The sequence below is a fragment of the Anolis sagrei genome, chromosome X (genome assembly GCF_037176765.1).
Source record: "Anolis sagrei isolate rAnoSag1 chromosome X, rAnoSag1.mat, whole genome shotgun sequence".
NCBI classification, from domain to species: Eukaryota; Metazoa; Chordata; class Lepidosauria; order Squamata; family Dactyloidae; genus Anolis; species Anolis sagrei.
This window is the reverse complement of record NC_090034.1, coordinates 16,136,624-16,149,904: the sequence shown is the minus strand read 5'-3', so window position 1 is coordinate 16,149,904 and position 13,281 is coordinate 16,136,624. Positions and strand designations below refer to the sequence as shown.

At 40.5% G+C, this 13,281-nt stretch overlaps 1 protein-coding gene across 4 annotated transcripts in view; it reads left to right on the top strand.

Annotated features, from left to right (window-relative positions):
* LOC132782012 (eukaryotic elongation factor 2 kinase-like) overlaps nucleotides 1–3,018 on the top strand; it is a 49,470-nt gene extending 46,452 nt beyond the window's left edge. For all 4 annotated transcript variants that reach the window (XM_067473102.1, XM_067473100.1, XM_067473101.1 and 1 more), the window contains 3 exons: nucleotides 770–894; nucleotides 1,719–1,897; nucleotides 2,814–3,018. In XM_067473102.1, the coding sequence (XP_067329203.1) occupies nucleotides 770–894; nucleotides 1,719–1,897; nucleotides 2,814–2,923 (414 nt within the window). In that variant the 3' untranslated portion in view covers nucleotides 2,924–3,018. The remainder of the gene's footprint in view (nucleotides 1–769; nucleotides 895–1,718; nucleotides 1,898–2,813) is intronic.
* Nucleotides 3,019–13,281: the final 10,263 nt, after the last annotated feature.

Here is a 13,281-nt window from a genome sequence, read left to right as displayed (position 1 = left end):
TTTCATGTTCACTTGGAAAACATAGCAAGACCAATCTTAGGAGCTTCTTTCACTGCGAAATTAATATGAAAGAATATGGAAGAAGGCAGTCTAGTGAACTAAAGGTGCAATTATAATACAGAGAAAGGCAAAAGTTCCATTTTGCCTTTCCCAAAAGAGTGGTGCGACTAATATGTGATGAAATACAGTAATTTGGTCTGGGAAATTGTTACAGTTACAGTAGAAAAACTAGCTGTCCCAACCCCTGAGCCCTCTGCAGCCTGAAGGTTTTGGAATGGGGTCAGTTTAAAAACAGTGAAAAATGATAAAACAGAAGTAAGTAATGAGACCCAATAAAATATGTGGGCTTCTGACTGTTGTGGTGCTGTGGAAACCCACATGCCTCCATCAATGTATTATGCCTTGAATGCCCTACTATCAGATCTGGTCCTGCTTATGGCAGCTGGTATTTGCAGCAGAAATATCAAATTCTGAAATGTTTGTTATTTTTGTGCCAGGATGTGGACTCATCAGATTTTCTGCCTCTGCAGCCAAAATGACTTTACTGGCTTTGACTCTGGTGATTTAATTAATTGTTGCTCTGCTTCACAGTAATCCAAATGGTTTTCTGCCAATTATCTCTTGAGAGCTGTGATTATCACAAACAATATTTTAGAGGGTCAAGATCCCAAACAATGATTTTTTTATATACTAGTTCAGCCTTTTCCTTCAGTCAGATTCTGGAAAACAATAACACAATTATTCAGCTCTTTTTCCTCCTTTTGTTTAGGACACCAAGGAAAATAGAATCAAAGGATTTGATTATTTATGCCGAGCAGCAGCAGCTGGAGACCGTCCTGCCATGATCCTTGTTGCAAGAGCATATGATACAGGCCTGAATCTTGCTCCTGACAGGTACTATGTTGTTAGGGATGCTGGTTGGCAATTCCTTGGTTAGCCAGTTGCATGAGTCTATGGTCCAGGTTGACCAATCAATGTGTTTTAGTGAGAGTCAATGACAAGGCAGGGGGAGGGGAGGGGTGTCATATAGATAGAAATCTGTCCTGGGTTTTTGGAATGGGTTTCTCATTAAATACATAAAACATCCCCTTCCTTCCAGCAGAGTATCTATGTTTTAGAGACAATTGGCAATAGATTGCTGCTGGAGTGGCTGTTGGAGTTGTTTTCTGAGAATCTGATGCTAGGTATACAGGAATATATTTGCCTTCATTAGAACAAATAGGAACCCCCAGTAGTGCAGCAGGTTAAACCGCTGAGCTGCTGAACTTGCTGACCGAAAGATTAGCAATTCGAATCTGGGGAGTGAGGTGAGCTCCTGCTGTTAGCCCCAGCTTCTGCCAACCTAGCAGTTCGAAAACATGCAAATGTGAGTAGAGCAATAGGTACTGTTCCGGCGGGAAAGTAATGGCGCTCCATGCAGTCGTGCTGACCTCATGACCTTGGGAGGTGTCTATGGACAATGCCGGCTCTTCGGTTTAGAAATGGAGATGAGCACCAAGCCGCAGAGTCAGACATGACTAGACTTAATGTCAGGGGAAACCTTTACCTTTTAGAACAAATATGGTATTGCTCATCATAGGTATCTGGGGCTCACTCAATCATATATATTAATTAAATATCAGGGCTCAACAGCTTGCAAGCAGATGTGAACAAAAGTCTTCCCACAGGAATACTCCTGGAGTTTTTTCATATTTACCTTTTATTCTTGAATTACTCAGAGACCGAGATTGGAAGGAAGCCCTGCATTGGTACAACGCAGCATTGAACATGACCGATTACGACGAAGGAGGGGAATACGATGGAACGCAGGATGAGCCCCACTACCTCCTCCTGGCAAGAGAGGCAGAGATGCTGATGAGCGGAGGGTTTAACCTGGACAAAGATCCACAGAGATCGGGTATGGCGCCATGCTTCCTATTTTTTGCGGGTGTCTTTTGCAGCAAAACCATCTAGTTGTCCTCTGGTAGCTGAAAAAGAGAAGCTATGTTTGGCATAAACTTTCAAGGAGTGCCTCTCAGATTGCTTCATCTGAAAGATACCTAAAGTTTCCAGTTCTCAGGGCATTTAATTTGTGAATTCTATGTGCCGGTGTGAGAAATCAGAAACTCCTGTAAGGTAAACAAACAGGCAGAGGGAGAAGAAAATGAGATTTAATTGATGTTCACCTTATCTGGTTGGTGTAACTGGGTTGTTCCTTTCCTTTGGAAGCTGGAGGGTCCCTGTTACCCTTTCCCTCCAAAAAGATAGTGAGAATGGCCATTTGTTGAGTGATTGGGCTGGCTTAAGAGCAACTAAGGGGGCCACTTTAGGCACAGGCAACAACATCAAGCACTGTAAACAGATGGTTTACAATTAATCATAATCTGATTTGGATCATAGGGGCCAGCATACATAGGGATCACCAAACACAGCATTGCCCAAATATGAATCAAGGAACATGACTAGTTCAACCAGAGAAGTCAGCCACAGCAGAGCACTTGATGAACCAACCTGGACACAACACATTATTTGGGAACACAAAAATACTGAACAGTCTTAACAACTACCATGTCAGACTACTCAGAGAAGCCATTGTAATCCACAAGCATGTGGACAATTCCAACAGAAAGGAGGAAAACCTGAAAAGTAAAAGAGATTGTGGGAGCTGAAGTCCAAAACATCTGGAGGGATGAAGTTTGCCCATGTCTGGTCTAGGACCCCATTTTCTCTGGTTGGGGATGATGGGAGCCATAGCAACTTGTGCTGCATCTATAAGAGAAGAAAGTGTTTTGTCTTCGCTCTCTCAGTGTGGTTCTTCCCTTCCGTTGTTCCAGGTGAGCTGTACACCGAAGCTGCTGAGGCTGCCATGCAAGCCATGAAGGGCCGTCTGGCCAACCAATATTACCAGAAAGCGGAAGAAGCCTGGGCCATGATGGAAGAGTGACACTTGAAAAGAGGCTGTTTACTTGTATATATAGCTCAGATAGATATTTTTAAAAGACTTATTTTGTTTGGGGCAAAGGGGGTTGTGGCGGGGGGGGGGGGAGAGAGAAAATAATCTTTTGTATGTGTTGTTAACTTGTGTTTTTCATATGACGATTTTTCTAACTGTTTCAACTGAAAAGACAAACAGAAACGGCAAACTGTACTGTTAATGGCATTTCAGAGATGCAGTCTTAACCGATCCTTTTGTAAAAATTGTCCAACCAGGGAAATCAATATCTTCACTTGGAAGAAAAAAAATTGTGTACATTGCATCTTCATGGCAAATTACATCTCTGTCTTCCATCCCAGCCTTGCTATGTTACAAATGCAGATGTTCTGCATTATGCCTTTTTGATACAAGTGCATGCAATGCTGTGAGGATTTACTTGTCCAGTAGACGGCACAGCATGAGAGATGTGGATGTGAGGCTGGAGAAGGGTACAATCTGTCCCCACAATTATTACATCTGTGGACAGCTGTCTGGAAATAGGAACACCTTTTCCCTTTTTCTTTGTATTAGCTTCATTTTTCACCCTTCCTCCAAGAAGTTCCCAGTAAATACATAGCTCTAGCGCTCTAATAATAATAATAATAATAATAATAATAATAATAATAATAGTAATAATAATAATAATAATAATAATAATAATAATGTAATAATAATAATAAATAATCTGTACTGCCCTTTCTCCCCAAGGGGTTCTCAGGGCAGTTTACACATAACAAGGCAGACATTCAATGCCTAAATGAGTACAAAATATATCAAAAACTTACCAAAACACATGATAAGAGCACAATAATAACAACAGTGAGTTTACCACAAAGGATTTAAGCATTGAGATAAAAATATAACAGAATAGTTAATAATACTGCACAGTCTCGCTTATCCAACATAAACGGGCTGGCAGAATGTTGGATAAGCGAAAATGTTGGATAGTAGAGAAGGATTAAGGAAAAGCCTATTAAACGTCAAATTACATTATGATTTTACAAATTAAGCACCAAAACATCATGTTTTACAACAGATCAACAGAAAAAGCAGTTCAATACACGCCAACATTATGTAGTAATTATTGTATTTACGAATTTAGCACCAAAAGATTGTAATGTATTGAAACAGCTGTGGATCTGGGCGGGAGGCAGACTGCGTTGGATAATACAGAACATTGAATGAGTGAAGGTTGGATAAGCAAGACTTTACTGTATATAATTAACTAAAACATAAATAACAATTACAGCAAATACCCTCAAAACAGTTTAAAATACAGTTAGATTAAAAATGGCTAGTGCTGCTGTTCCTTTAAGATGCATCGTGGCGGCCATATAGTGCAAGTGGTGTTGGCCAGCATCCCAATTGGGTAACGTTTTTTTAGTCCTCCTCCTCTCGGTACGCTAAAGTGCATAAGTGCGTTTTTAGACGTCTCTTAAAGGAGAGGAGGGGGTGTGTTTAGAGTCCTGGTTAAGTCAAATTAATATGTTGGTTTTCTTCGATGTCCACCAGCTCGGATTCCAATCAATTCATGCAAAGAGCAAATACAGATTGCAAAATCCTCCATGTTGAACTGTATTCCAGAAAATAAGTAAACAATGGAAAGATAATGTTTATCTTTCCAGTGCTCGTGGGAATGGAAACTTGGTAGGAATGAATGCAAGTGTAGATGATGATGATGATGATGATGATGATGATGATGATGATAATAATAATAGCTGACACAATATGAGGATTTAAAGATTGAACTGCAAAGATTCTGGCACAAGCCAGTAAAGGTGGTCCCAGTGGTGATCGGCACACTGGGTACAGTGCCTAAAGACCTTGGCCTGCACTTAAACACAATCGGCGCTGACAACATTATCATCTGTCAGGTGCTAAAGGCCACTCTACTGGGATCTGCATGTATTGTTCGCCAATACATCACACAGTGCTAGACACTTGGGAAATGTCCGACGTATGATCCAATTCAACAGCCAGCAGAGTGATCTTGTCTGCTGTGGACTCATCTTGTTGTGTTTCTAATAATAATAATAATAATAATAATAATAATAATAATAATAATAATATACTTTATTTATATTCCTCTCTATCTCCCTGAGGGGACTCAGGGTGGATTACAGAACACATATACAGCAAATATTCAATGCCATTATACAATTAACTAGGACAGACAATACATCAACAGAGATATAAGCTTTTCCCATCTTTTTCCATCTCCAGCATCTGGAGGCTGTGCTCGACTCTGCTCCATCTTCCATGTCGAGGAGCTTTTTGTTCTCTGTAAACATCCTCTTCACTGGCATGTCCTTATGAGCACCTTTTATTACCTCCTCGCTTAAAGTGGTACCTATTTATCTACTCACGTAGCTATTTCGATCTGCTAGATGAGCAGAAGCCTAGCTGACAGCGGGAGCTCACCCTGACCTAGGCTATGAACTGCCAACCTTTCAATCAGCAAGACTTTCTACAGCTGACGGTTTAATCCGCTGTGCTAAAGCCTGGCCCAAATAAATAAGATGTTTGTGTAGCAAGGCTGATATCATTCAAAAGTATATAGAGAACTGCTGCTACAACAGAGTTCTTTAACACTGCTGAGGCCTTTGCATAGTTGGAATTAATAGGAAATTCAATATCGGTCAATAGGTAGCGTGTCATTAACCTTTTGCTTCAACAAAGATATTTTGCACTTCTAGTTATAAGTTTCTTCCTTGTGGGTTTATCCATTCTTGTTTAGTGCTATTAGGGAGTTAGGAATTAATTGTTACCACTAGATTTCCCTTATTTTTATCAGATTCTGTCCTCCTTGGATGCGAACGATTTTGCATACTGTTTTCTCATGCTCGGTTGTGTATATATTATTGTAGCAAAATAGTATAATTTAAGGAAAGGTGGGGGGGGGGGAGGTAATTAAAGCTGCTACTACCATCACCTTTTAAGAAAGAAAGTCAGCAAAATACAAATGAATTGAGATGTTATTCATGAGTAACCACCTAGCTCAGCTAGAACAGGCATGGGCAAATTTGGGCCTTCCGGGTGTTTTGGACTCCAACTCCCACCATTCCTAACAGCCTCAGGCCCTTTCCTTTCCTCCCTCAGCCGCTTAAGCGGCTGAGGGAGGAAAGGAAGGGGCCTGAGGCTGTTAGGAATGGTGGGAGTTGGAGTCCAAAACACCTGGAGGGCTGAAGTTTGCCCATGCCTGTTCTTGCTGAACCGTACATAACAAAACAGAGCCCTCAAACAAGAAACTTTTACTTAAAGACACATTAGCCTTGAAAACATGACTGTTATTATGCCTATGAACACCAAGAATGGTTAGCGGTGCATTTGCATTATCCTATGTAAACATACCCTCATATAAAGTTGGGAAACATAATGAGGACAACACAGAAGATGTTGGAATGTATATTAAAATTGCTAATTCTATTTACAACTACTTGGAAGTGGGGTCTATTGAGACTGACTTGCTCGGTATTGGCATGCAACTCTTCTGATCACATTCTGCAAGAGAGTACTACTGTAGTCTTGCTTGTTTGTCTATGCAATTAAGCCTTCTGCTTCCATAGTAGCATCTTTGAATCTGTTTGTGCTAGTGACATCTCTGTTCCCATGAGGTTAAGTTGTCCCATGTGCTGTTGAATGCGTAACTACTACTACAAATGGAAAGACATAGCTCTATGAAAAGCCCAGGAATCTCTGTCCCCTTCTACAGTACATTATATGGTCAGTGTAGATTGATATAATGCAGATTCAGTGCATTGAATTGCATTATATGAGTCTATGCCAGGCATGGGCAAACTTTGGCCCTCCAGGTGTTTTGGATTTCAACTCACACCATTCCTAACAGCCTACTGGCTGTTAGGAATGGTGAAAGTCCAAAACACCTGGAGGGCCAAAGTTTGCCCTTGCCTGGTCTACGCTGATAATATAATGCTGATTTGGTTTTTGAGATTGGGAAAGCAGGTGGTGACGTGGTCCATTTGTAACAGCACCACTTTGTGGCCACAACTGAGAGCTCACACAATTGAGTGTGTCCTCCCTGCAAACATATTCCTTAGATCAGGGGGTTTCAGAGGGGTCGCCAAAGACCATCCAAAAACATAGTATTTTCTGTTGGTCATAGGGGTTCCATATGGGAAGTTTGGCCCAATTCTATCATTGGTGGGGATCAGAATGATCTTTTATTGTAGGTGAACTATAAATGCCAGCAACTAAAACTCTCAAATGCCACACAATGATGGATCTGGACCAAACTCCACCAGTGTTCATTCACATTGGGCATGTTGAGTATTCATGGCAAGTTTGGTCCACATCCATCATTGTGTGAGTCCATAGTGCTCTCTGGATGTAGGTGAACTACAACTCCAAACCTCAAGGTCAATGCCCACCAAACCCTTGCAGTATTTTCAGTTGGTCAAGTGAGTTCTGTGTGGCAAGAGTGGTTCAATTCCATTGTTGGAGTTCATTATGCTCTTTGATTGTAGGTAAACTATAAATCCCACCAACTACAACTCCCAAATGACAACATAAATCCCCTGCCAACCCCCCCCCCCCCCCCGTATTCACGTATTTGTGCCAAATTTGGTCCAGTGAATGAAAATACATCCTGCATATCAGATATTTATATTATGATTCCTAACAGTAGCAAAATGATAGTTGTGAAGTAGCAACAAAAATAATATTATGGTTGGGGGTCACCACGACATGAGGAACTGTATTAAGGGGTCACAGCTTTAGAAAGGTTGAGAACCACTGCCTTAGATGGAGAAAAGGAGATGTCCATTTACACTGCAGATTTTTCATTTAATTGCATCCATGGCTTTTTGCAGATTTCTCTTTGTCTTGCTAAACTTGAATGAACCTGGAATATGCTGAACTCAATTTCTTGCTCCCAGTGCTTCCTGTTCAGGCCTTTTGGAAGTCTTGTTTGTGCAGTAAGAGCCACGGAGAGAGGCTGATTGTCATCCATAAGTTGTACCTATCACTTGTGAGCTCCTTACAGATTTGCTGCACTCTTTGCAAAGGATCAAAACCTCACCGACCCAAAAGGCTTGAGTTCCTGTATGATGTTTACATTATCCTGTGCAAGGGAGGAAGCACAAAAATGCTGTGATGGGTACATTTTCAATAAAGAGATAAAAAATTAAATTTTCTTCTAATTCTGCCTCTTTCTTTCCAACACATTTCCATACACTGTCATATAAAATCCAGATTATCTTCTTCTTTGAACTGGATTATATGACAGTGTAGATCAGCGTTTCTGAACCTGGGGGTCGGGACCCCGGGGGGGGGGGGGGAGTGTCGCAGGGGTCACCAGACACCATCAGAAAACAGTATTTTCTGTTGGTCATGGGTATCCTGTGTAGGAAGTTTGGCCCAATTCTATAGTTACTAAGGTTCCAATTGCTCTTTGGTTGTAGATGAACTATAAATCCCAGCAACTACAACTCCCGAATGTCAAGGTCTATTTTCCGGAATCTGCAGCATTATTCACATTTGGGCATATTGAGTATCTGTGTCAAGTTTGGTGCAGATTTATCATTGTTTTGAGTCCACAGTGTTCTCTGGATGTAGGTGAACTACCGCTCCAAAACTCAAATTCAGTGCCCACCAAACCCTTCCAGTATTTTCTGTTGGTCATGGGAGTTCTATGTGCAAAGTTTGGTTCAATTCCATCATTGTTGGAGTTCAGAATGCTCTTTGGTTGTAGGTGAACTATAAATCCCAGCAACTACAATTCCCAAATATCAAGATCTATTTTCTCGAATCTGCAGCAGTATTCACATTTGGGCATATTGAATATCCGTGGCAAGTTTGGTGCAGATCTATCATTGTTTGAGTCCACAGTGTTCTCTGGATGTAGGTGAACTACAGCTCCAAAACTCAAGGTCAATGCCCACCAAACCCTTCCAGTATTTTCTGTTGGTCATGGGAGTTCTGTGTGCCAAGTTTGGTTCTATTCCATCATTGATGGAGTTCAGAATGCTCTTTGGTTGTAGGTGAATTATAAATCCCAGCATCTACAACTCCCAAATGACAAAATCACCCCCCCCCAAACCCCACCAGTATTCAAATTTGGGTGTATTATGTATTATTATTGCCAAATGTATTCCACTGAATGTAAATATATCCTGCAAATCAGATATTTACATGATTCATAACAGTAGCAAAATTACTGTTGTGAAGTAGCAATGAAAATAATGTTATGGTTGGGGGCCACCACAACATGAGGAACTGTATTAAGCGGTCACTGCATTAGGAAGGTTGAGAAACACTGGTGTAGACTCATAATCCAGTTCAAAGCAGATAGTGTGTTGTGGACTACGCTTCTGCTTCTGAGGAGGAAGTTGAAGAGGTAGCTCTTGGGGATTTGGGGCCAAGTGTTGAGGAAGGAGAAGGCGAGGCAGACATACTACAAGTCCCAACATTTCAAGAACAGCGAAGAGCAAAAGAAGGTCAGATAGAATCACAGCAAAAATGACCTCTCCCTAGGAACATCTGTGCTGGGAGCTCAGGGCTATAAATTAGCAGTGAAGTCAGAAGTCAGCACTGGCAGCCACCGACCTACTTGGTATGTTTGTGTTCCAGCCTCCTACCGGCTGTTGGGAATTGTGGAAGTTAAGGTCCAGGGCATCTGGAGGGCTGGGGTTTGTCCATGCCTGGGTTAAGCCCTTGTGCTGCTGTACTGCTAACCTGAAGGTTGGCTGAACTGCTGATCTGAATGTTGGGTAAACTACTGACCTCAAGGCTGGTAGTTTGAATCCACAACACCAAGTCAGAATAATCCGGGGCATTATAATTGTGATTTCTGTATATCACGCATGGGCAAATTTTTGCCCTCCAGGTGTTTTGGATTTCAACTCCCACAATTCCTAACAGCAGCTGAGGGAGGAAATGAAGGGGTCCGAGGCTGTTAGGAATGATGGGAGTTGAATCCAAAACACTTGGAGGGCTCAAGTTTGTCCATACCTGGTGTAAAATCGGGTGCCCTAACAAATTTGTGAACATCCTGCGGCTCCTCCATGATGACATGATGGCAACAGTTTTGGACAGCAACAGCTCCCAAAGTGACCCATTTCAGGTGGAATCAGGTGTCAAACGGGTGTGTTATTGCCCCAACTTTATTCTCCATTTTCATCGCTATGATACTTCACCTTGTTGATGGGAAGCTTCCCACCAGAGTGGAAATCATCTATCGGACAGATGGCAAGCTATTCAACCTCAGCAGACTGAAAGCCAAAACCAAGGTTACAACAACATCTGTTATAGAACTCCAGTATGCTGATGACAACGTCGTCTGTGCGCATTGAGAAGATCTACAAGCCACTCTAAACACCTTTGCAGAAGCATATGAGAAGCTCAGCCTGTCATTGAACATTGAAAAAACCAAGGTGCTGTTCCAGCAGACACCAGCCAACCCCTCTCCAATGCCAGTGATACAGCTTAATGGTGTAACATTAGAAAATGTTGACCATTTCCGCTACCTTGGCAGCCACCTCTCCACCAAAATCAACATCGACAACGAAATACAACACTGCCTGAGCTCTGCGAGCACAGCATTTTTCCAAATGAAGCAGAGAGTGTTTGAGGACCGGGACATCCGTAGGGATACCAAGGTGCTTGTTTATAGAGCTATTATCCTCCCAACCCTGCTTTATGCCTGTGAGACGTGGACTGTCTACAGACGTCACATGCAACTCCTGGAACAATTCCATCAGCGCTGCCTCCGGAAAATCCTGCAAATCTCTTGGGAAGACAGGCGGACAAACGTCAGTGTGCTGGAAGAAGCAAAGACCACCAGCATTGAAGCGATGGTCCCCCACCATCAACTCCGCTGGACCAGCCATGTTGTCCTGTGCCCAGCCATGTTGCCCGGATGCCTGACAAGCAGTTGCTCTACTCCGAACTTAAGAACGGAAAACAGAATGTTGGTAGGCAGGAAAAGAGATTTAAAGATGGGCTCAAAGCCAACCTTAAAAACTCTTGCATATGCACTGAGAACTGGGAAGCCCTGGCCCTTGACCGCTCCAACTGGAGGTCAGCTGTGACCAGCAGTGCTGCAGAATTTGAAGAGGCACGAATGGAGGGCGAAAGGGAGAAGCGTGCCAAGAGGAAGGCGCGTCAAACCAACCCCGACCGAGACCACCTTCCACCTGGAAACCAATGCCCTCACTGCGGAAGAAGATGCAGAGTAAGAATAGGGCTCCACAGCCACATACGGACCCACAAGAACACTGGAAGACAATCATCCTCGGAAAACGAGGGATAGCCCAAGTAAGTAAGTAGGTAAGTAAAAAGTAAGTAAGTAGACTCGTATAACACAATTTCGATCAATATAGCTCAATAACAACAACAACAACAACAACAACAACAACAACAACAATAACACTTTATTTATATTCCGCCCTATCTCCCCAAGGGGACTCATATATGGCAAACATTTAGTGCAGTTTTGTATAGACAATACAGAGACAGACAGAACAGAAGGAGGTGTGTTGTTTACTCAATGTTTAGCTTTTTTGGTGCCCAAGAAGTTGGGTTCGAATCCAGCTCTGTTGCTCCATCCTCTATGACAAAGAGCCATCAGGACTTCCTCCTTCCTTTTGGTCGCCCAGCATTTTCTGATCTTCTTTCTTTATGACGTCGTAAAATACCTCCCCCAGCTTTTAGCGGTATCTAATTTCTCTAATTAGAGCTATGGCTGTTTTCGAACTGCTTAGGTCAACAGTAAGCTGGGCTTGACAGTCAGTAGCTCATGCCGACTCAGGGCTTCGAACTGGCAACCTTCAAATATACAAATCTACAATCATAAAGCAGTATATCATTATATATTATCAGTAGTAATTATATTTCATACAGTAGTATTAACATATTACAATATTATTGTATATTATGATATTGTATTATTATTATTTGTTTTCAAACTGCTTAGGTCAACAGTAAGCTGGGCTTGGCAGTCAGTAGCTCATGCCGACTCAGGGCTTCAAACTGGCAACCTTCAAATATACAAATCTACAACAATAAAGTAACATATTATCAGTAGTAATTATATTTCATACAGCAGTATTAACATATTACAATATTATTGTATATTATGATATTGTAGTATTATTATCTTGCATCAAATTATAATATTATTATCAATATTATATGTAGATACAATATATTATATTTGATATTGACTTTAGATTAGTATTGGAATACAGAGCTTCAAAGCAAAATTAACACATTACAATATTATTATATATTATGATATTGTATTAGTATTTGTTTTCAAACTGCTTAGGTCAACAGTAAGCTGGGCTTGACAGTCGGTAGCTCATGCCGAACCAGGGCTTTAAACTGGCAACCTTCAAATATACAATCATAAAACAGTATATCATTATATATTATAAGTAGTAATTATATTTTATACAGTAGTATTAACATATTGCAATATTGTTGTATATTATGATATTATATTATTATCTTGCATTAAATTATAATATTAATATCAATATTATATGTAGATACAATATATTATATTTGATATTGACTTGAGATTAATACTGGAATACAGGACTTCAAAGCAAAATTAACATATTATAATATTATTATATATTATGATATTGTATTATTATTTGTTTTCGAACTGCTTAGGTCAACAGTAAGCTGGACTTGACAGTCAGTAGCTCATGCCAACCCAGGGCTTCGAACTGGCAACCTTCAAATATACAAATATATTATCTTATGTTATCAGTAGTAATTCTATTTCATATAGCAGTATTAACATATTACAATATTATATGTAGATACAATATATTGTATTTGATATTGACTTGAGATTCATATTGGAATACAGGACTTCAAAGCAAAATTAACATATTACAATATTATTGCATATTATGATATTGTATTATTATATGTTTTCTGACTGCTTAGGTCAACAGTAAGCTGGGCTTGACAGTCGGTAGCTCACGCCGACCCAGGGCTTCGAACTGGCAACCTTCAAATATACAATCATAAAGCAGTATATCAATTATATATTATCAGTAGCAATTATATTTCATACAGTAGTATTAACATATTGCAATATTATTGTATATTATGATTAAATTATAATATTATTATCAAAATTATATGTAGAGATACAATATATTATATTTGATATTGACTTGAGATTCCTATTGGAATGCAGGGCTTCAAAGAAAATTAGGATCCTCCCTCTTCCCTAAAAAAAAATACAAACCTAATGTAACACAGTTTTTACTATATGATAAAAAAAGAACTTCTAATCCTCCAATTGGATTCTCTTTGTAGGCATGGAAATGGTGCCTTTTCAGTACCAC